Below are 24,615 nucleotides of genomic sequence, written 5' to 3' on the forward strand. Positions count from 1 at the left end.
CAGTGGAAGCTGTAGATGGGTAAGGCCCGTCCATGGAAATTACACAGTCACACTTCTGCTGCATTTTACTGGGTCAAGAGAGTCTCCAGGCTCCCCAGATTCAAGGGCAAGAATTCCACTCTGTAAACAGCAGGTTCATCATAATCAATGATCAATCATGTCACTTCTTTCACGGTCTTTCTGTGATTGGCCGCTAAGCGTCTGTTATTGGGTTCAAACACAGACAGCAAAGCATGTACTTGTGTTTCCTCCTTGTCTCCCGGTGATAAACCCATGTGACATTTTACAAACACGGATGATCGAAAGGGAGAATTGGCCCAAAAGATGAAAGTGCAGGAAGAAAATGAAAAGCAATCATGCTGGGAGTGGAATTTGGATTTGAACGTAAATGGAGTCACAACGAAAAGCTGACATGGGGGATGTGGACACTCTAGCTGGGCAGCCACAGAAATTCTGTGAAGGTGAATTTATTGCATAAATGAGGAAAGCAGTTGTGATGGAAAGAAGGATGTCTTTTAGAGAAAGTGACACCACCAAAAGAACACACTTAAAGAAACCCTTGGAGGTGTTTCACAGCACTGAAAGCTCAAAGGAAGAAATTTGGGAAGCGAACCCAAACTTAGAAAGAGGTAGGGCAATTTCCCCAGGCATAGAGAAGATGCTCACTTAATGTCAGAAGTTACACAGCGGGAAGAAGGCCAGCACTGTTCAACTACTATTGGTAAGTTTTTACCAAAAAGTGAACCACTTTCTCAATGTTTTTGATGTCTGAACTTATGGTGTATTCAATAAATACTAGTTTTACTCTTTTTAAATTTTCCTATGCATTTGTAACCAACAGTAAGAGAGTTTTTAAGGTTTTGACAAAAAAATTTTAAAGGTCAAGGAATAATCATCATTTTTCCCATTTATTATTCATTGGTTTGCACAGTATTAGCATCTAGCGTCATGTTTATGGTCTCACGTTGCAAAGGGAGGACCACCTCTGAGTGTGTGTAAATATGAAAATAAAAATAAATACACACACACATACACATGCACACAATAGCTTGCTTTATGGTAAAAAATGGGGGCCCCCTGTAATGTTTTAGAACCATGAAGTGGGCCTCCGCCAGGGGCTACTCTGGGAGTTTATGGGGGCATCTTCTGGTTGTCTTAATGACTCTAAGGTGCTGCTAGCAATTGGTGGGTGAGGTCAAGAATAACAAGTGTCCTGCTTTGCACAGGACAGTGAAGGCCACAAGGCATCTGAATGACCAACCAGACATTTGTGTAAGTGAAAAGCATGTTTAAAATTATTTGGTCTTCCAACCTAATTCTATTTCACACGATAGTTTAAAAATGTTTTAATGTAATTGAATTTGTGGGAATTCAACTACTGTGCAAATTAATGATTGTACTTTGAACCAAGAAGTTTGCACCATTTTGGAAAATAGCATCATCAATGACAAAGGTGATAATGGAATCTGTATCTTTTTTTTTTTTTCTGGTCAAACTTTTTTTTTAACATCTTTATTGGAGAATTGGTGCGTTAGTATTGGTGCGTTAGTTTCTGCTTTATAACAAAGTGAATCAGTTATACATATACATATGTCCCCATATCTCTTCCCTCTTGCATCTCCCTCCCTCCCTCCCACCCTCCCTATCCCACCCCTCTAGGTGGTCACAAAGCACTGAGCTGATCTCCCTGTGCTATGCGGCTGCTTCCCACTAACTATCTAGTTTACGTTTGGTAGTGTATATATGTCCATGCCACTGTCTCACTTTGTCCCACCTTACCCTTCCCCCTCCCCATATCCTCAAGTCCATTCTCTAGTAGGTCTGCATCTTTACTCCCGTCTTGCCCCTAGGTTCTTCTGACCATTTTTTTTTTTAGATTCCATATATATGTTAGCATACGGTATTTGTTTTTCTCTTTCTGACTTACTTCACTCTGTATGACAGTCTCTAGGTCCACCCACCTCACAACAAATAACTCAGTTTCGTTCCTTTTTATGGCTGAGTAATATTCCATTGTATATATGTGCCACATCTTCTTTATCCGTTCATCTGTTGATGGACACTTAGGCTGCTTCCATGTCCTGGCTATTGTAAATAGAGCTGCAACGAACATTTTAGTACATGACTCTTTTTGAATTATCGTTTTCTCAGGGTATATGCCCAGTAGTGGGATTGCTGGGTCGTATGGTAGTTCTATTTTTAGTTTTTTAAGGAACCTCCATACTGTTCTCCATAGTGACTGTATCAATTTACATTCCCACCAACAGTGGAAGAGGGTTCCCTTTTCTCCACACCCTCTCCAGCATTTATTGTTTCTAGATTTTTTTGATGATGGCCATTCTGACCGGTGTGAGATGATATCTCATTGTAGTTTTGATTTGCATTTCTCTAATGATTAATGATGTTGAACATCCTTTCATGTGTTTGTTGGCAATCTGTATATCTTCTTTGGAGAAATGTCTATTTAGGTCTTCTGTCCATTTTCAGTAGGAAGCTGCTGTGCGAAATCAGGAAGAACAGTCTGGCAGAGTCTGGAAGAATGATTCTAGAGCGCCTGCTTACTGGGGAAAAGATTTTAGTTTGATTCGAAGTTTCTGTTTTTACCGCGATTCCTAAGTCTAACCAAAGTGCCTTTTGGAAGGTGTGGATCTGCACATCTCAGCCGTAAATAACTGGAAATATTTTTATATGTGTCTCCACTAGATGGCGCAAGGTGCTCACCTATTTTGAGGTGATCCAAAGGCCCTTGGGCAAAATAGGGACCCAGAACAGTAAAACACTGACCAGGCAGTGGGTGGATACGAACTCCTGTGTCATTCTAGAATAATCATAGGAGCTCTACTGTAGTGGCACTGCATTAGCACACGCCTAATATCACCAGTCAACCCTGCAGTGTTCCCTCCAAAAACGCTGGCATCGCCACGTCTTAAAAATATTGATTCTGACATACAACACATAAAACTCATGAATACCCAAGAGAGATTCACTTCTAAGTCTTATTCAGGAGGTGCACTTAGAAAACAGAAGATGTGGATAATTACTTATAGTAAACTAATCAGCCAGTCGAGCAAGGCACATTTACTGAATAGTGGAGTCCCACATACCCTTAACTCGACTTCCCTGTTGGTAACATCTCACATAATTATAGTACAAGATCAAAATCAGGGAAATTGTCATTGGTCCAATCCACAGCCTTAGATTTCACCAGTTTTATATGCACTTGTGTGTGTGTGTGTGTGTGTGTGTGTGTGTGTGTGTGTGTGTGAAGGGGGGTCAGTTGTTTGCAATTATATCACGCAGGTAGATGTGTATAACGACCACCACAGTCGATACAGGACAGTTTCATCACCACAAAGATGTCCCTTGAATTGTTACTCCTTTATAGTTACACCCAATCCCTCCATCGCTCAGCCCTTCCCTGCATCCCTAAACCCTGGCAACCAGATGGGATGATGCACGTGCCAACATTAATGGGTGTATTAGTCAGCTCAGGCTGCTGTAACAAAATTCCACAGACTGGGAGCTTAAACAACAGACATTTATTTCTCAAGTTCTGAAGGCTGGAAGTCCAAGATCAAGGTGCTGGCGGATTCGGTTCCTGGTGAGAGCTCTCTTTCTGGCTTGAAGACAGCTGCCTTCTCACTGTGTCCTCATAGGGTGGAGAGAGAGACAGTTCTGGTATCTCCTCCTCTTCTTATTAGGAGGAGACCCCACCCTTATGACCTCATCTCACTCTAATCACCTCCCAAAGGCCCCACCTCCAAATACCATCACATTGGGGGTTAGGGCTCCAACGTATGAATTTTAGGTGGACATAAACATTCGGTCTATAACACAGGTGATGGCTGAGCACCAGTGGACCCTTCCTTATACCCCCAATCCATTCCCTAATGACTTGATGGAACTTAGGACCCATCCAACGGAGAGGAAGGAAGGCAAAGAACCCTAAATTGACTAAGAAAACAGTAATTTGATTTTTAAAAGACCATATGGATGGTTTATCATGAACAGGCAAGAGTAAAGTTCGTTCTACACAGGAGGTTGGGAACTCAGTATGGAGAAAACCTTGAGATACAGGGTAAAAAGGATTACATATTTTGGTTCAGCAAGTCTGCACCTGTGAGATTCAAACCTGCTGCGTGTGTAACAGAGACAAGAGAATTTCTCCTTCACCAGCCAGGCAGCAAGCCTGTGAGCACCGGAGAAAAAACTCGATGACAGCTCTGTTGTTAAGTCTTGATTTCAGAGAGTGCGATCTATCTCTTGGCATCAACCACAAACCCAACAATGTTTTGCTTTAGTCAAAACCCTTCCAAAGACACACCTGTGGCTTTCAGTGAAGTTCTCTGGACATCTCCCAACATCTGTCTGGGAAGGATCCAGCAGGTCATCAGGGAGAAAACTCACACTGTGGATGAACTCCAAGTTTTGCTGGCTTCTGCATCTTCAGTGCCTGAGAGAGAAAGAAAAAGCCTGGTGGGGCATTCACGTTGGGCACTGAGGCAGGTTGAACTGATCCTCTGTCCCTGTTGTAGCATCAGCAAAGCCTCTGTGCTATTTCAAGTCTTCTGTGGTCCCCGGTTAAATCCCAGAAAACCAGGACACCTCTCGGGGCCCTAGGCATTCTTCCAAAAGATAAGATTAATTCCTAACTTTGCACTGAGCTTGTTCAGTGTTTAGTGAGCACTTCTACAGAAACAAACCATTGCTCAACGGACAAATATTTCTTCAGAATGATTTGCCTGGCTTTGAATTACTCTTTAACACAGATGCAGAAAAGTAAAGACAGCCATCCACAGCTAATGCCGAAGAGTGAGGAACTGGCTTTGATTTTTTGCGTGTGTGTGCATTTCAGGAAATAAGGCCAAATTCATGCTAGTTGTGCCTTCTGATGACCTCGGGAATAATAAAAATATATTACTACATATAATCCTTAAAATTTTTCAAGGGAAGGCGATGATTTTAGTCCGTATGTTTGGAGAAAGATGATAGAGATTTCTGAGAGCAGATTTCTGGGGGGAATCTTTGAAGGGGCAAGGGTCTCCAGCATAGAAAAATAGAGGTAGGAGTGGGGAAAGTGACAGATTAGAACTCGCTTCTCTCACCATGAGAACTCAAGCCCATCAGGATCTAATCCTCTCAGAGAAGATTAAACATCGGATAGAATGTTATATTGCGGGTCAAATTCAGTTGTCTTTCCCCTGTTCTTTTAATTATAACTCTCACAAAGATGAATAAATAATAAAGAGAGATAATTGTGGGCTAAAAACATTTTCAGCCATTGAAAGTCAATATTCTGCTTTTTCTTGGAAAATATTCACCCCCAGAGAGGTAAACACTTTGTCTAAGGTCTTATGGCCATGCAGGCTGGCGTGGTAGAAATTCCCAATGAAAGGCACACCGTGAAGAGCGGGCCATTCTGAGTCTTCCTTACTGAGTCAATAAATATTTCTCAAGCTTGGAGGACACGCTGGGGGCTGACGAAGCATACGAAGATGAACAGAACACAGAGCCTGCCCTCCGCTGGGTCTTGGTTTAGTAAGGAAGACAGACGTGTAAACAAAGAGATGAGGTCTCTACTAGAGGAGCAAATAGCACTCACCAACCTGATGAGTCAGTGGAATGCATTCCATGCAAAGCAAGGAAGAAAGACAGAACAAGGGAGTGTATAGGAAACCAGAGTCATTGAGTGTGGGGTGTGTGTGTGTGTGTGTGTGTGTGTGTGTGTGTGTGTGTCTGTGTCTATGTTTCGGGGCGTACAGGTCCCTCCCATGTGTGCTACTGAGGTTAGCATTAACCCAACAAGCCCACGTGAGATCAAGTCTGATGTGAGAGAATCCTCAGGAGTCAGCTTTTCCATTATTATTGTTGTTTTTGTTGCAGCTACAATTTTAAATTAATTGATCAATTGAGCCCAAACAGGTAATATATTCACAGTGTTCAAAAGTAAAAAAATCAAATATTATGTGTAAGAACAAAATTCTTCCCTTCCTCTCCTGGATTCTGACCTGTTCCCACCCTCTCACCATCCTGCCTTCCCCAAACACGCTTCTTCTGTGTCTATGTTTCCTAGAATTGCTCTATGCAAATACAAGGGATCACGACTATGCTTCCTTATCTTCCTCTTTTCTAACACTAAAGACGGCACACATTACACTTGCTCTTTTTTCTTAATTTTATAATATATTGGGTATCTTTCTACAGCAACACAGAGAAAGCTGCCTCATCCTTTCTTCCAGCGTCATGATATCATGTTATATTTAACCAGACTCCTGTTAATGAACGTTTGGATTCATTCCAGTTTCTGGGCATTACAAACAATGCTGTGATGAATAACTTTGTACCTACACCATTTTATATGTGAGCAGGTTTATTTGCATGATAAATCCCCCAAAGTGGGACTGATGGGTCAAAGAGTAGATGGATGTCCAGATCTGGTAGAGACTGCTGCCAGAGGGTTACATTGCTTTGGCTTTTCATTGTGGGCCTACCACGTAAATCTATAGAGAGTTCTACATATATGTAACTATAGACTGGCATCACAGTCACTTAGCCCAGATGAATCCTAGGTGGGGAGTCCACAGCGTGGGTGTCATTAAAAAGCATGTGTGTTCTTCTCAAGACTTGTCATTGCCAAGGAGGGGGTGGGTGGGGGAGGGGTGGATTGGGAGTTTGGGATTAGCAGATGCAAACTATCATATATAGAATGGATAAACAACGAGGTCCTACTGTATAGCACAGGGAACTATATTCAATATCCTGTGATAAACCATAATGGAAAAGAATATGAAAAAGACTGTAAATATATGTATAACTTTGCTGTACAATAGAAATTAACACATTGTAAATCAACTATACTTCAATAAAATAATTTTTTTTTTTTTTTTTTTTTTGGCGGTACGCGGGCCTCTCACTGTCGTGGCCTCTCCCGTTGCGGAGCACAGGCTCCGGACGCGCAGGCTCAGCGGCCACGGCTCACGGGGCCAGCCGCTCCGCGGCATGTGGGATCCTCCCGGACCAGGGCACGAACGCGTGTCCCCTGCATCGGCAGGCGGACTCTCAACCACTGCGCCACCAGGGAAGCCCTAAAATAAATTTTTTAAAAAGTATGTGTGCTCTTTCAAATGCATAATGCATCCCATGAAATGTTTATTGAGCCTAATTTACACTGAGAGCTTTGGAGGCTGTGTAAATGTCTCTGTCAGATTCCTAAACAACATAACCTATCAATACAGCATGTGGCAATGAGCCATTTAATTTAACTTTAATGGTTTACTAAGAACAAGTTACTTGATTTACAACTGGTTGCTCACTTTTACCTGGCTGTACTGAAATGTCAAGTTGACTTGATTTGAAATTGTACTTTTTCCTTACATGAGAAGGTTAGACCACATGTTTATCAAGTAAAAATGTATTTTTTAAAAGTTTCATTAACATGAAAGGTTTATTCGAAAAAGCAAAAAATATATATATTTAACTACTCATTTTATAGTATTAATAATGGCAGCAAGTATGGGTCACTGAAACAGTAATAGTTTTTATAACATCTAGGTATACGGTGCCGTTTGTGGAGGGTGTGGGCGGGATTTCAGAATCATCTGGGAGATTTCCCAAATGGCAAGTTTTCCCCCCAACGCCTTCCTGAGGCTCTGGTTCACCGCCTCCTCCACTGCACCACCCCTGGGGACATACTCTTCTCACCCAAGGACCCCCAGTGAGACACTATCACTAATAGGAGTGACAAAAACACGATCACTAATAGGAGTGACACTATCACTAATAGGAGTGACAAGGACAGTTCTTTAAAAAAAATTAGCTTGATGAAAAAAATATACCATAATCCCTCCATTTATTTATCTCCTTTTGCAAGGGGCTGGAGAAAACGTTGTCACGAGCCTGCACTGGTCTGCAGGTTTGCCCCTGGGGACTACTGAGATCTCCTTTCCCACCTGTTAGCTCAGGAACATTCTACAGGTAACTCCCCAAACTTGGACCTTTCCCCCAGCATTCTGTGTTCTTTTCCCCGATGTCAAAGCCTTTTCCACTCTTGGACCTTCTCCTTCCCCTGTCTCCTTAATGCCCTGTCTTCTCCACCTGGCTTTCAAATCCGATTCACGCAAAGAATAATTTCCACTTCCTCCCCGAAGCCTTTTCTAATTATTCTAGACCACAATCACAATCTCACCCTCCTCTCCACTTAGCATCTCACCACTGAGCTCAAATTATGTTGTCTGTTAGTTCCACCTTCATATCTAAATGGTAAATTCTTCCAGGTTGTGGACTGTGTCTAAAACCCCTGTTATAACACAGCTAGCACAGGGCATCATAAAGTCAGAAACACATTCTTTCAACCATCCATCAAATGCACTGCATGTCGACTCTATTCCAGGCAGACTGGGAATATAAAAATGAGCATGAGACAATCCTTGCCCATGAGCAAATCAAGTCTAATTAGGGTCTCAAATCTCTAAGCAGATAATTAAAATAAAATATGATGTGTTACACTTTGTGAATAGTTGATAAATTCAGCAAATCATCAATCAGAAGAAATTGGAAAACTGTATTCTCTGCTTCCAGTTTCACAAATCTTCTGTCTGGGTAAAACTCACTGTCTGTAAACTAGGTGAACGGTGGGTATAACTAGACTCCCAAGATATCAAGGGCTCCTGAGAAACCGTGGAGCCAAGGCCAAAATGAATCTGTTTCCTCCCCAGTCTTTTTGATTAAAAAAAAAAAGGCAAGTTGTAAGAAACTGTCAGGATTATGCAAAGTTGTCAGGGGTCCAGGAGAAACACAAGGCCATGTAAGTAGATAAAAAGGTGAGACCAGGGAGGTGAGAAAGAGCTGGCCCAGAAGAGAACAATGGCCTTGCAAACACTCAGAAAGGAACACAGACAAGGGAGGGACTGATGTGGGGGCCGGAGGAAGGGCTTGAATCTCAGAGCAGCTGGATAGAGGGACCAGGGGGTGACCCTCGGGGGTAAATTCAAGGGAGAAGAAAAGAAACCAAATGGACAGCCTGCCTTCCCTCTTCAGTCTCTGCCCTGGCTACGCTAGCTGGGCCCATCAATTGGTGGTCTCAAGTGGGGGACCAGGGGAAAGCCCCTAACTCTAATGAGTCTGATTCTAAAATTCTGGAATCCCTGGCCCATCCTTCAGTTACACAGGGGAGCCATTTCCTGGCAAGAGCCGGCACGGGGGCCTCTCCGACCGGCAGCTCCTCTTCGTTCTTGCACTATGAAGCCCTTGCTGCTGAGCCCTGGACCCAGATTCTGCCAATGAGCACCTGGGTCCTGGCTGGAGATTTGTGCCTAACTGGAGTGTGGGCCTGGTAAGCCCCTGACGTGTCTCCTTGGAAAAGTCAGGATAGGGTTTTGGCTTTGAGGTTCTAGAAGCTTTGTGGTCTCAAACTGCAAAGTCAGCAACTCCTGGCATCAAAGGACACATGCACGGGGATACCTCAGCCCCTTTTAGGGGAGGACAGTTAATTTTTTTTTCATCCATATTTATAAGGTCAATATAAATCACTGTCTATGCTTATCAAGAGTTTTGTAAACCTTTCACAGGGTTCTTTTGGGTTTTTTGTGGGTTTTTTTGGCAGTGAGTCATGTGGGATCTTAGCTCTCCGACCAGGGATCTAACCTGCCCCCCCTGCATTGGAAGGTAAAGTCTTAAACACTGGACCGCCAGGGAAGTCTCACTGTGTTTTATTTGTATCACACTACCTAGTTTTCAAAGATCATCCCTATCTGGTCGTGCAGATGCTCTGACATCACACAGAAGCCTAGGCTATTACAGTCTGCAAATACTAGGAAGTTTAGAAACTCTCTCAAGTCACATAGCTAGAAAGTGAATACAGCCCAGGCCTCCTCTGCCTCAGCACAGCCAGCTTGGCGGCAGGGGTGGCGGGCACCCTCAGGCCTCCAGTCTGCTAATTCCATTCATGGAATGCTTCTTCAATGCTAACTGTACCCTCAGCACAGTGTTACAAGTTGTGGAAGATGCTTGCCCTCAGGGAAGGTGGGATCCATTTGGTCAAAGGGGCCACAAAACAATGTAACAACCGCTAGCACCACAGCCTAGAGTACAATTGGAGAGTCCTACCAGATGAAGAAAATAAAACTCTTCTCTTGACTGTTTGACCTCTGCTGAAACCAGTTGGGACAAATTGGGACCAAGAGCAGATATAAGGTCAAAAATAGAGTCCAGTAGGAGAGGGATGGTAGAGACAAAGACCGGGTCCCAGTCCTGTTGGAGGATTGATGGAAATAACAGTAGCTGTTACTGTTTCCTTTCAAATAACCCAGCTTTGTCCAAATTCAACTTTCAGTTCACCAGTAGGTATTTCCCTTTGGCGGCAAGGAGGTGGGGGGGCAATAGGCAAACCTTGATTCCAGATTTGGGGCTCTCCTCCTTAGTTTTAAAATGAGGAGGGGGGTAGGCAGGCTTTGTAGGCTGCAAAGTTTCTAAGTGCGCCTGGGATACATCTGTAACTCACGGTTAGTAAAGAACTAAAAATAAAAATCCTTTGACTTCCTTCTCCTTTACCAGTGTTTTTGTTGCAGAAACTCAGCTGGACCAGCTACTGTCACTTCATGTTGGTGGCATTTTTTAAAATTAGTCAGAGGTTAGGCTATTAAATGTTCAACTGCTAATGACAATGATCTTCCTTTCATTTATTTCACCAGAGCAACATTTCCCCCTCTCTTAATGTCTTTGTTTAAACAGTGTTTCAACAAGAGTAAATAAAATATTTTAAAAAGAGATATCACCATAAGCTAACCCACCCACTGTTTTCATTTTTCCCTGCTTCTGATGTCCATGCATATGTATTTTTACCTAATTACACTCATACTCTCGATACGTCATGTGATCTGACTTTTTCCTTTAGATTATGCTGTAAACATTTTCCCTGTTTCCATAGACCTCGTGATTATTATTTAATAGCTGCATAACATTCCACAGGATGGACGTTCCATCATTTGAGTTAACCATTTCCCTGTTCTTGGCCACTGAGATTGATGCCAACTTCTATTACTCAGTGTATTGATTTAGATGCAATTTTTACAGAGACATAAAAAATGTCTTTGAGGTGCTTGTCTTTTGGAAGAGGAAACACACAGCTCCAGCTCATTGTGTGTCTACCAGGTACAAAGATGGAGCCCAGGGCTTCCCTGGTGGCGCAGTGGTTGAGAGTCCGCCTGCCGATGCAGGGAACACGGGTTCGTGCCCCGGTCCGGGAGGACCCCACATGCCGCGGAGCGGCTGGGCCCGTGAGCCATGGCCGCTGAGCCTGCGCGTCCGGAGCCTGTGCTCCGCAACGGGAGAGGCCACAACAGTGAGAGGCCCGTGTACCGCAAAAGAAAAAAAAAAAGATGGAGCCCAGATGCTAAACGGCCAGTCAGTGGGTGAGTGGTTGCCAGATAATTATTCTATGACAGACAGAAACATCACCGATAGTTTGTAACTATGATAACAATGACATTTCATTTCATGATTAACAACCAAAAAATCAGAAATACTACGACATGGTGCCAATCCTAGCTTCCTCTTTTCTGTTCCTTTACGCCAGAGCCACATAAAACGGGACCACATTGCTAATGCCATTCTGCATTAGACTACAAATTAGCACCCCTTCATTGGGCCTGTGAGCGTCAGAGTTGGACGCCAAGGGGAATGCGCCGTTCTCTCAGAAGAAGGCAGAAGGTCTCTTGTTGCCTTTAGGCTGGCAGGTGGGGGAATGGTGGTGGTACATACAGTAGGTGAGGGTGTGGTATATATATTAGCAGTGGGAGGGTGGTACATATGGGGGGTATATATAGCAGGTGAACGGGTGGGCTGTGTACCGAGGGTCAGGCTGGCCCTTACCGTGTTCTCCTGCGACAGTAATGAAGTGAGTCCGTGAAGAAGCGGGAGAGGAAGAGAGGGTCGGTCGGGGGCTTGGAGGTGGAGGGAGGTGCCACAGGCGCTGGGTGGAGAAGGGAGGCAAAGAAGCCGAGGGAGGGGCGGGGCTTATGGGTGGGGGGGAAAGGACAAGGGAGGGGGTGTGAGCTGTGCGCTCTGGGCGGGGTGGGGGGGGGTAACCGGTGTGGGTGCATTGCCGCGGGGCAGGATGGGGTCGGGGCTCGCGGGAGTGCTGGGCCGGAGCCGGGGGTCTCGCGGGAGTGCAGGGTCGGAGGGGCGAGGGGGAGGGACCGAAGGGGCGGGGCCGGAGGGCGCGGAGGCGGGGCCGGGAAGGGGTGCGCGGGGGGCGGGCGGGAGGTGCGCGGTGGGGCGGGGTCTGTGGTGGTGAGGGGCCGGGCGGGGCGTGCGGGGGGCGGGGCCTGTGGGGCGCGGGGGCGGGGCCGCGCGCTTTCGCAGCCGCGAGCCCAGCGCTGCACCTCGCGCTGTACCCCGCGCTGTACCCCGCGCGTCCCGCCGCGTCCCGCCGCATTCCGGTGACACCGCCCCGGCCCTGCCATGCTCCCGCTGCTCGGGCTGTGCTTGGCCCTGCCGTTCTGCGCGGGGTCGCTGGAAGAGGTGCAGAGCTGGGGGGACACTTCGGAGCAAGTAAGTGGAGTTCGGGGGGCCCAAGGCGGGCCCCAGACGCGGGCTGCCGCCCTTTCCCACTGCCTCCTTCGGGCGCGTGGCTGCCGGACAGGATCCTGGACGCTAGAGAGGGAGGGTTCACCCCCATCTCCTGTCACATCTTTCCTCCACCTCCTCTCTGTCCCCAGCCTTCTGCTCGGGAACTTCCCCATCTACTGGTCTCTCGAGGAGAGCGTCTGGCTGGCGAAGTTTCTTGCAGAGTTGTGTCTGCCACTTCAAAGTCCTGCAGAACCAAATCTCCTTGGCTCCTGTTACCTGCGCGGGTTTCTGCTAGTTTTTTGTTGTTCATTTCTGAGCCAGAGCCCCAAGTTAACTACAGGATTCTTTAAGACTCGTGTGTGGGGTAGTGTGTTGTTGCTGTCGGTTCCTAGTTGTTCCAGAGAGAAAGCACATATAGGAAAAGTTCCAAACTCCTGGAAACCTCTGCTTTTCCCATCTGAAAACCGGGAGAACACGACTTTCCATCAGGTTCTTATCAATGCTTTAGCAGTTTAAAGGTGGCCAGATGATGGGCAGAGGATCAAGAACCAAAGGGTCTCAGTTACCCTGGTTAATATTCTGTGTATCTGCCAGAATTTTTTAAATGACTTAACCTCACAGGTGAATGAAACCTGCAAATATGAAATCTCAGTACAATGCCCCATGGATAGGAAAGCTCTTTGAAGAGTATAAAACAGGTTGGAACAGTTTTCAAAGCACAGACCTTATAGGGAGAAATGGCTCTGTCCTGATTAAAGTAGACAGTGCATTTCTGAAGTAGACAGTGCATTTCTATGTCTCCTGGTGCTGTTTACACACACGTATTTAAATTGTTTAGCTGATAGCATGCTTTCACAGGATGGGAAGAAGAGATAAGCAAGTATACTTTGTGTCCCCTTTCCCAGCACCTTGGTTTGAAGAGCAGATCTGGAAAACAGAATCTACCTAAACATCCCGTAGTTACTTTCATGTTGACACTCCCTCAAGGATGTGCTTATCTGTGAAATGGAAGAAATGGTCATTCTCTTGTAGGACTATCAGGAGGAATAACCCATAAAAATTCCAGGAGGCTGTTCGGTGGAGGAGAAACATGCAGGCTTCAGATCCAGAGAGAAAGGCTGGTCTCTCCTTTGCCTTTTACAGCTGTATGGTCTGGACAAGCTGCTTACCTTCTCTGAGCCTTCCTTTACTGTCCATCACAGCACGGAACACACCTCCTCTTGAGCATACTTGTAAGGATCCAGCTGCTAGTTTATGTAAAGGACCTGGTATACAGTGGGTGCTCAAGAAATGGTAGCTGTTTTGGTCAGTGGTTAAGGGCATAGACTTGGTGCCTGGGCTCGATTCCTGATTCTGGCACTTATCAGCTCTGTGACGCTGAGCAAGGTCCTGGGTGCTTCAATCTCCAATTCTGTGAAAAGTGGGAGAGAACAGGGTGATGAGGATTGGATAGTTAATACACCTAAGGTGCAGGGAACGGTGTCAGCACTTAATGTTGGTGGCTGCTGTCAGGCTTGGGCAGCTGAAATGCTGAGGGTAGGAATTTAGGGTAAAGATCCTAAAACTTTTTTTAGGGGGTGGAGGGAGAAGAATGTGGGAAGCACTGAAACAAAGATTCTGTTTATGAGCTGGAAGGAGGGATTAAAGCTCTGACATCTGCAAGTCCAAGTAGGCTTAACACTGAACTTCCCTGAATAGAAGAACATAGGTTTAGCCCATTTTAGTGACTTCATGCATTCGTCAACTCACGGCCCTATTTATTCATCTGGAAAATGACTAAATCAGAAAAGACTCCAAATATAAAGTTCTGTGAAAATTTGCAATTTTACCTTTTTATACTCTATTAAAAAAATTTGTGTGTGTGTATAAGATGTAGGATTTGAGAGCACAGGCTCCAGAACCAGACTTCCTGGGTTTGAATCCTGGCTCTGCAGTTACTGGGGAGTTAATTAACATCTATGAGCCCCTATTTACCCATCTTGAGAATGGGGATGATGAGATTACTTAATTAAAAGGATTTTGAAGATTAAAATAGTTAATGTACTTAGAACTTAGAATGGTGCCTGGCAATGCAGTTAGTGCTTTGGTCTCAATAATTATGGTCTTCAAAATTATATGTGAACAATTTTTTTAAATTTTATTTTTTATTCAAGTATAGTTGAATTACAATGTGTTAATTTCTGCTGTATAGCAAAGTGATTCAGTTATACATATATATATATTTACATTCTTTTTCATATTCTTTTCCATTCTGGTTTATCACAGGATATTGAATATACTTCCCTGTGCTATACAGTAGGACCTTGTTATTTATCCTTTCTGTATATAATAGTTGGTGTCTGCTAATCCCTAACTCCCAATCCAAACCTCTCCCACCATCCCTCCCCCTTGGCAACCACCAGTCTATTCTCTATGTCCCTGATTCACTTCTGTTTCATAGATAGGTTCATTTATGTCCAGTTTTAAATTCCACATATAAGTGATATCATATGGTATTTGGTGAACAATGTTTAAATGTCAATGAATATGTAAATTTTAATGTACCTGAACTTGCCTATTAGCTTGTGTTGCAATTCTTGTGTTGCAGCTTGCCTATTAGCTTGTTATATACCTTTAATTGAAAATATTACTAATAATATCCTAGATTCAAGTCCCTTCCTCCCTCTCCACCTCATCTGTAAACAGTGTTACCCGTAGTGTGATAAACCCACTATCTGCAGTGGTTTTCAAACTTCATCTTGCAGAAAGGCACTCAGGGGGCTCTTTAAACATTCAGATTCCTATGCCCCACCCCCATCAATTTCCATCCACTAGGTCTGGGTGGGACCCAGATGGTCCTGATGCAGGTGATACATGGACCACACTTAGACTAATTCAGCTTTGAAAGAATCTTTCAGGAAATCAATATTAAAAAGCAAGACTCTTGTATAAAATCAGCCTGCTTTCAAATTGATATGGTTTCTTTTTTTTTTTTTAATATTTATTTATTTATTTTTGGCTGTGTCATGCCTTCATTGTGGCTCGCGGGCTTCTCTGTAGTTGTGGCACGCGGGCTCGCGGGCTTAGTTGCCCAGCGGCATGCGGGATCTTGGTTCCCCAACCAGGAATCGAACCCGCGTCCCGTGCATTGGAAGGCAATTCTTAACCGCTGGACCACCAGGGAAGTCCCTCAAACTGACATGGTTTAACTAAGGATGGAGCTGTGTTCCCATTATTACAAAAGCAGTTTTTAATTTACAGAATAGTAGTAGGCACCAAGTGTTGAGTGTCAGGGAGAGTTTGCTAGGAGCTCTGTGTAGAAATAATAAGAAGCAATAAAGTATATGGTTAAGAGCACCCCAAGTGGAACCGGACTGCCTGGGTTCAAATCTGGATCCCACCACTTACTGGCTGTGTGTACTTGGGCAAGTAACTTAACCTCTCTGGGTCTCCGTTTCCTCACCTGCAAGATGGCGTTGTTAATGGTTCCTACTTCATAGGCAGGGGTGGATCTAAGTTTTGAGAGAGGAGTCAAGTTTATATAATGGGCAAAGCCCTCTTAAAGAAAAATGCTAAATGCTAAAAGTGCTAAAATAAACATTTATTTAGAAGGATAAATAAATCACAGCAAATGACACATTTTGACAAACACTACGAATACCACCGTTTGTTAAGGGACCGTGCAAGTGAAGGATCCTGATGCTCACCTTTTATTAGCTTCTAAACAATAATAAACTATTAAATAAAAAGTAACAAACCCACTTCTGCTGCTGTTTGTTGTGAGGATAAAATGAGTTGATTCAGGCACAGCACTTACATATAGTAAGCACTCAGGTCCTGTTAGCTATTTGGGTTATTTATGCACAGCCTGGTTGAATCTCTGCCACTGCAAGGAAGGCCTCAGCTAGCTTATGCTCCAAGGGAACTATGGAAGTCCACCCAGGGGAAGTGATGCACGCAAGTGATATTTCAGAGCCTAGATTAGAACCCAGGAGTGCTGAATGCCAAGCCGGGCTCTCAATGACGCCTCCAAAGACCGCCACTTTCATATTTACAATGTAACGTAATTTGTTTAAACACGATTTTAATTTGTAGCTCCTGGCACATAGGTTGTGTTCAGCATAGGCTTCTGGTACCGCACGCACAGTGGCGATACATTTCTAATTCCCTGAATCGAGCATTTCTGCGGTTTTAAGTTTTATAGTCTCTCACTCAGAACCTTTGCATTTGGGAAAACAAAGAAAATCAAGACCAGTTTTGTTTTTTTCTTAACGCTTTGAAAAGGAAAGTCACGGAAAGATTCTGTGAGCTCCAGACCACTCGATAATGTCTCCTTTATGTGCACGGGTGTGATCGTTGCAATGGAGTCCTAAGGCTGGATGGGGAAGAAGGGTATTAACAGGAGAGATTCCAGAGATTTCCTCCCTCCCGAACCAGAGCCAGCCATATCTGGTTTCTTTGAGGGGGAGGTGGGGAGAAGGATGGGGGAGTCCTGCGAGCTGGGCGATGAGTCGTATGTGACTTAGTGTTCCTAACTAACGTTCTCATGAAGTCCTGGATGCGCTAACATAAAGCATCCGTGCCCACGGTGCTGTCAGAGGTCCAGCTGGAGGTCCTGTAAGCTTTCTGTATCTAAGGAGCAGAGGGTCCGTTTAGGAAAATGGGGCCATAGGATGGAGACCTGAGCTTTCTTTGTGGGGTTGGGGGGTGGTCCCACCCTCCTCATTATCTTCCCACAAGCCAGATCCATTTCTCTTGCTTCTCACAGGTTAAAAGAAACAAGGTGACTTGCCTAAGGATAGTTGGTTTGGGTTTTGTTTTTGTTTTTCCAGCTGCCTGGAAAATTGTTTGGAATTTCAGCCCCCAAAAGAAGTTTCTTCTTCCATTGCTGAGGTTATGGGCCCTCCAAAGGGCAAGAGGTTCATAGCAGGACAACCTGCAGCAACATTTCTCCAAAGGAAGAGAACTTTTGAGAATTGGGATCCTCCCAGACTAACTGTCCTCGGTCCAGGTGATGGGTGGCAGCTTCCGTGCTTTGCAGCCTGTAGCCCTGGGTTTGGTGTCAGGTCCTGTATCAGGTCTCTGAGGCAGCAGACTCCTGAGTTCCTGGCTCTTGGTTTCAGGTTTTCAGAATGCCCTCAGAAGATGGAGCACGGCGGGTAGATACATTTCTGGCACAGAGCCCGCCAGGAACTCCTGTCTTCAGCCGTTTGATGGTGTGTGGCTGAGGCTGGCCTAAGTACAGCCTGAGGGCATGAACCCTGCCTTTCTGTCCCTCTTTCAGTGCACCCGGGTCATTAAAGCATCCATCCGTAATGGGCATGTGTGTGTTTGTGCTACGTATTCACAATATCCCTCACCCTGGGTGGAATTAGGGTTCACTCCTCTTCTCCTTTCCTGTGCTCTTTCCCATCTGTGGATTTTCTGGAATGCTTTCACGGGGCTTCTCTTCCCTCCCAATCCTGTTCCAACCCTGTGATTGATTCTGGCGGGAAAATACCATCTCTGTTATCCAAATTACGAACATGAAGCAGTGCCTGCTGTTTACTACCTCTAGTTGGACTGTCCGATGATGGAGTAGATGGAGATTCCAGTCCTCCAGCTCTGACAGTGTTACCGCTACATTCTTTGTGCAGAGGCAGTCTTCAGCCACCCTTGCACATCCTGGTAGGGAATGCTGCTTGGTCCATGTGAGCTAAAGAGGCAGATTCTGAGCTTTTTCCCAGCATGCTTCCCGTATTGAACTGGATGCTCTGTAAATTTCCCTTCCCCTTTCATTCCACTCCAACAAACATCCTACACAACTACTTCTAGCCATCCCTCCATCGTAAAGCCTCTCACGGTCATCTGAGAACATAGTGAACTCTTCTTTTTTCCATTTCCTTTGTAAAAATTACCTCGTCTACTAAGTGTTCCTGAGTGTACTTCTTTCCGGTTAGGTAGTATGGTCCTTGATGGCAAAGGTCATGGCTGGTATTTCGCAGTAAACACTGTGGTCTGGGATTCTGTTCTGATGCTGGAGAAGCAAGCTCAGCTCAGTAGGAGCAAAAAAATCCTATTTGAGCCATCTCTTAAGTCTATTATCTGGCGGTCCATGCTCTGAGATTACTATTCATGGCAGCCCTTGACATTAAGCTGGAGTCGGTCACTCACCTGTCCTTAACCCACACTCCCAGGTTCTTACAAGGCAAGGGGAAAACTCTCGAACAATAAAAGGGATCAGGAATTCCTAACTAAAAACAATGCAGATGACTGCTGTCATTTCCACTTCTAATCCTAGCTGGTACCAGGAAGTTTTGATTCTGGTTCAGTCCGAGTCTAAATTTGGACTGAAGTGTAGCCATCGTGATCCCCTGAGAGGCCAGTCATCTCAAAAGTGAGAAAACAGCCTCTCTTGTTTTCCTTAATGCTTGTTTATCTTCTTGGAAAACCTATTTTACAAAGGAGGAGACTTCAAAGAAATACTTTAGATCAACCGGAGAACATAATACCTGCGCAGGCCTGAGCTTCCCTTCTGACCATGGCTATCTTAAGTGGTCCCCAGCCTATTCCACAATTTTAGGAAGGGAGAGACCTGAGCTGAGCCTGCAGACCCGATGGAGACCTTGCCCAGGAAACTTATTCTGGCTTTCCTTGGACGGTCCCAATCATCCCATGTCATTTTAGAAATAGAAACCAGTGTCCTCCCAGTCATTGTTTGGTTCTCATGGAGCCAGGGCCGATGTCAACCTAAAAACCTGTACTAATTCTTTCTATTCCATGTTCTGTAGAATAGGAGACTCTATAATGGCTTATAACGGTAATGTACAGTAGCATTATCTATTTTCAGGAGGGATCAGGGAGAGGATAGTGGTTAAACCAGTGTCTGTTATACTTTGAGTTTACAAAATGGAAATATCTTTATTGTTTTTTTTTCCTATTTGGAAATGATACACAGTAATTTGTCCAAAACTGAGGTAGTCCAAAAAAGTTTAAAGAAGAAGAATTTAATCGCTCAAAGGTAACAGCCATTAGCATTTTGGGCACATTCTACACACGTAGACACTTATAAAAATGAGATCATGTTAAAGATAGCGTCTTGCTACCTGATTTAATCACTTAAAATATGGCTGAATGTATAAGTGAGGACAGGCCAGGCTGTACTGGGGTAACAACCCCCAAATCTCAGTGACTTAAATGACAAACGTTTGTTTCTTGCTTGTATGACTTGTCCATCTTGGATTGTCGGTGCAGCAAGTGTGATCTTGGGCTTGGTGGAGCAGTGACCATATCAAACGTTGCTAATTACTGTGCCGGTGAGAAAAGGCAGTTCTGGAGGACCTCACACCTGCGATCAAATCCTTGGCGCAGAAGTGGCAGATGCCACTTAACATTCATAACTTATTGGCCAGAGCCAGTCCCGCAAGGGGGCCAGGAAATGCAATCCTTCTGGCAGAGAGTTGGAGAAATATCTGGTGAACAGCACAGAAGTCTAGTAAAATTAACATTGATGTCAGTAAATATAGGCCCATAGTATTATTTTCAATAGCTATATTCTAATTAATCAATGTATCATAATATATTGAACCAAACCATTTTTAAAGGATATGTTAGGGTATTTCCAATGATTAGCAATTGTTTTAAAAGTTGCAAAGAATTTTTTTGTACATTCATTTTTTTTCCTATTGATTTTTCCCCCATATGATGCTTTTCTGAAACTAGGATTTCTAAATTAGAAGACGTGCCTACTGGTGGAAATGTAAAGTGTTACAGCTGCTTTGAAAACTGGTTTATCTGTTTCTTAAAAGTTACATTTATCATATGATCCAGGAATTCCACTTGTAGGTATCTGCCTGAGGAAACTGAAAACATATGTCCAACACAAAGAACTCTATGTGAATGTTCATAGAGTTCAAGTTCCACATTATAAATAATAGCCAAAAAGTAGAAATAACCTAAACGTCCATCAACTACGAAATGTGGTGTATCCACACAATGGAATATTATTCAGACGTAAAAAAGAACAAAGTGCTGATAAATGCTACAAGATTGCGCTAAGTGAAAAAAGCCAGTAATAAATGACCACATATGGTATGATTCCATGTATATGAAATGCCCAGAATGAGTAAATCCATAGAGACAAAGTAGATTAGTGGTTGCCTGGGCCCAGGGCAAAGGCTGGGCTTGGGAGCCTTTCTGTTAGGACAATAAAAACGTTCTAAATTGATTGTCGTGGTGATTGCACAACTCTGTGCATACACTAAAAAACATTGAATTGTCTTAAATGAATGAATTTTATTGTTTGTAAATTATACCTCGTAAAGCTGTTGAAAAAGGCATGCATACAGTCTAAGCATATTTTCCAAGTCTGTGATTGACATTGTCAAACTGCCCTCCAGAAAGGCCGATTCATCACTCACAGCAGCGGTAGTTAACACTTCTGTTCTTTAAACAGTGATGTGTCATGAGAAATAATCAGCAACCAGCTAGGACTTTTAAATTAGTCCAGAGGGGCTGGTTAATTATTACATAATTTTTAAAAATAAGGATGTTATTACCGTCCCCTGCCCCTCCTCCGCATGTGGGAAAGTATAACAAATCATCCACAAAAAAACACAGTAAGAAAGTTCAAGGTAAGTTCAGTTTTGCTTCCAGAGTTTCCTGGAGTTTTGAGCAGAGTAAATGAGCCCATCAGAGTTGAGCTGACAGGTTTACTCGTTGTAGCAGACACAACAGCAAAGAGCCGATTTTCAAGCCAAAAATGAATGGAAACCGAAAACATATTCTAATGAACTCTGTCCTGGCCATTTCATCTGTCTTCCCCTAACAGATGTAAGAACCTTCAGGTGAGGAGGGGGTGTGACATCATGGGTTCAGCAGTCAGCCAGGTCTGAGAGGGATGAATTCTAATCCTGGCCTGGATGCTCCCTGGTTACAGGTCAAAACTGCTTTTCAGGATGGATAACCCTTTGCATGAATTTGAATTGGTTTTAACCCCCCTCATGTAACTCACATGAGAATGACCTCACGATCATATTTCATGTCTCTTTTCTTCTTCTAGGTTGCACGCAGGGTACCAAGGCAAGTCAGGCTGTTGCAAAGGCTGGTACGTATATTCACGTATATTCTCTTAAAAATCTGTTCCCCTTGCTATTCTGTGTATTTTGAACCAGGCAATAACTATGTTCGCAGCTCCCCCAAAGCTTATAAATTGCATGTAGAAGAAATCGAACATGAAACAGTGTAGCTTCTGTAAGGCTTTCTTTTATAGGCTTTTCTAAGGCTTTCTTTAAGTGGATTTTTTTTCTGAAAAGAGACCTAATTATTCCAGTAGAACTGTAAGGACAAAGTATGAAGTTTTCAAAGACCTTCTTAGAAAAAAGCCCAACACCTAAGTGAATCTTTACTTTTTTATGATGTTCTTACACAAGACATAAAGGCTGTGTTGTGAAGTCAACAGCTAAAGCAAGCAAAGAATTCCCATTTATAGATTAAAGCTTTGTGTAATGGAAGTTGGTCCAGGCTCTCAGTGCATGCTGGAGGTTTCCAGATGGCACTTGGGCAGATGTTCAGGATTCTAAGCATTTATGTGAAATGATCTCAGTCCTTCCTTCCCACTGTGTGTGCCGTGATCTATCAAAATGCGGGGACACGCCTTCAGGCTCTGAGGCTATGGATTCCTCTGTACATCCTCAGGAATGAGCCATTTACCCAAGGCCTCCGCACTCCTGGCTGGTGGTCGAGTCAAGGCTGGATTGACCACGACCAATGTCGCAATCATTACCATCTTTATTTGGACCAGGACTTTGTATTCTCATCGTTTTCTGCATGGCCTCTTCCTCCCCTCCCTTCTCCTATTCTCCCAATCTCGACTCCCCATACCCCAGGTTTGCTAACCTCATTGTCTCATGTTTTTGTTCATGTTCACATCATCATACACAGACATATGTGAACATAAACGGGTAAAGAATTGTGAAGCGTCTAGATTTTTACCCAACTTACAAGCCAATAAGCTAGTCTGTTGCTGTTTCATGGATGCTGGCACAAAACAGGAGACTCCTGGGCCAGAGATGAAGGATGATTTATTACTCACAGTAAGAACAGAAGTCAGAGTGGCAGGATTGGTGCCTTTCCTCCAGCTCAGTTCTCATGTAGTGATACAGAGAGGGCCAGGCGACACCTACACACGTGGTTGGTTTTATCACAAGAGAGGTACTGTATAGCACAGGGAACTCTACTCAGTACTCTATGATGACCTATGTGGGAAAAGAATCTAAAAAAGAGTGGGTATGTGTATAGGTATAACTGGTTCCCTTTGCTGTACAGCAGAAACGAGCACAGCATTGTGAATCAACCATACTCCAATAAATATTAGTCAAAAAAAAAAAAAGAGAGAGAAACGCTAAGCTTAGGGAACCTGCCTCTTTTGTAATGAGCACTAAGCCTGCCTGATCTTTGCCCTGGAGGGAGACATTCTCTTTATTATTCTGGACTTTAAGCCAACCTGCCCTTTGCTCTGAAGGAAAACCCCACCTCTCTCTTCCCAAGCTGTTCATTATACAAATATCCTGGAAAATGCAGTACAAAACAGAGGTAGCCAGTGCCTCTGCACAGAAAATGTGCAGAAATACCAGACTCATGGACGGTAGTCTCCCAGCAAGACATGGATACACATATTCATTCATTCAACAAGGTTTTTGTTTTGTTTTGTTTTGTTTTTGGCCAAGCCACGCGGCTTGTGGGATCTTAGTTCCCTGACCAGGGATTGAACCCGTGCTGCTTGCAGTGAAAGCACCGAGTCCTAACCACTGGACTGCCAGGGAATTCCCAACAAGTATTTTTTTGAATCCTTACTATCTGCCCAGAGATGTTCAAGGCATTGGGAGTATAGCAATGAACGAAACAGGCAAAAGACCCTGTCTTTCATAGAGCTTGAATTCTAAAGCGGGGCAGAGATAGACACAGTCAATAAATAAATGGTGAAGTGTGTCAGGAATAGAGAAGATGCCATGAGAAAAACATCATGGCAGAGGCAGGTGGGGGACCCTCGTGTACATTGGCTTGTATGAGAGTTCTCATATTTGCTTTCAGACAGTGGGGCCATGTAACCACAGCTACTGTTCCCTGCATGCTGACCATGTGCCAGGCACTGTCCTGAGCGCCTCATGTGTCATAGCTCAACCAAATATAGAGACATTTTACAGATGAGAAAACCGAGGTTCAGAGAGATTGAGCCACTTGTCCAAGATTACACTTTCCGAAAGAGGTGGTCGAACCAGGATTTTGAGTCCCAGCAGTCTAGCTTCTGAGTCTGTGCTTGTCACTTATACACACAGCTGCCTCCTCACCTGATTGTATTTTTCTGTTTCTTATTATTTTCACTCAACAGTGCCTCACCTGGCCTGCCTCTATCCATTCTTTGAGATGGTGAAAAATATTACAGGTTGTTGGCACACGATGGTTTATCAAGCATTCTACTATTGATGAGCTTTCAATATTTTTCCAATTTTTTTGCCCCTGTAAATGCTGCTGCAAAAAATTTTTTTTTTCTATTATGTGGGTGCTTTTAATTCTGTGGCTGAGATTTTCAGTAAGAGGATTGCTGAGTCAGAGTGCACACACACTTTTAATTTTGATAGATGTAGTCAGGCTACTTTTTGAATACACCTAGTACCTTATGTCTTAATTTCATTTCTATCAGCAGTGATGAATATGTACATTTCTGCCAGCAGTGCTATAATTACTCCTTTTGATTTGTCAGTCTCTTAGATTTAAAGTGATACCTCATTGTTCCTTTAATGTGCATTTCCCTGAGTCTGGACTTTCCCCCATATATTTATTGGCCATTCAGAGTCATTCTTCTGTGAAATTTTTCCTGCACCCATTTTTCTATTGTGTTTTTTTATCCCCTGATTGTCAGTATGTAAGAAATCTTTGTGTGCTGTACATACTCTGTCTTCTGAATTGGAAGAGTTCTCCCCTAAATCTGTTACTTGTCTATTAACTTTGTATATAGTATAGTTGCCATATAAAAGCTTTAAGTTCCTGAGTAATAAATAAGTTTATCTCTTCTTTATACCCTTCAAGGTT

General features: G+C 43.8%; 1 protein-coding gene and 1 long non-coding RNA gene across 2 annotated transcripts in view; one reads left to right on the forward strand and one right to left on the reverse strand.

Annotated features, from left to right (window-relative positions):
* Positions 1-3,538: 3,538 nt before the first annotated feature.
* On the reverse strand, positions 3,539-11,946 carry LOC125963487 (uncharacterized). The gene is made up of 3 exons (XR_007475517.1): positions 11,869-11,946; positions 4,325-4,453; positions 3,539-3,649 (listed from the first exon to the last, which is right to left on the reverse strand). It is a non-coding gene; the product is annotated as an uncharacterized LOC125963487 (long non-coding RNA).
* A 390-nt stretch (positions 11,947-12,336) lies between these two features.
* Positions 12,337-24,615, forward strand: part of ITIH5 (inter-alpha-trypsin inhibitor heavy chain 5) — a 74,217-nt gene continuing 61,938 nt past the window's right edge. The window contains exons 1-2 of the mRNA XM_004281699.3: positions 12,337-12,549; positions 21,587-21,631. Of these exons, the coding sequence (XP_004281747.1) occupies positions 12,460-12,549; positions 21,587-21,631 (135 nt within the window). The 5' untranslated portion in view covers positions 12,337-12,459. The remainder of the gene's footprint in view (positions 12,550-21,586; positions 21,632-24,615) is intronic.

The sequence above is a fragment of the Orcinus orca genome, chromosome 2 (genome assembly GCF_937001465.1).
Source record: "Orcinus orca chromosome 2, mOrcOrc1.1, whole genome shotgun sequence".
In the NCBI taxonomy this organism is placed as follows: Eukaryota; Metazoa; Chordata; class Mammalia; order Artiodactyla; family Delphinidae; genus Orcinus; species Orcinus orca.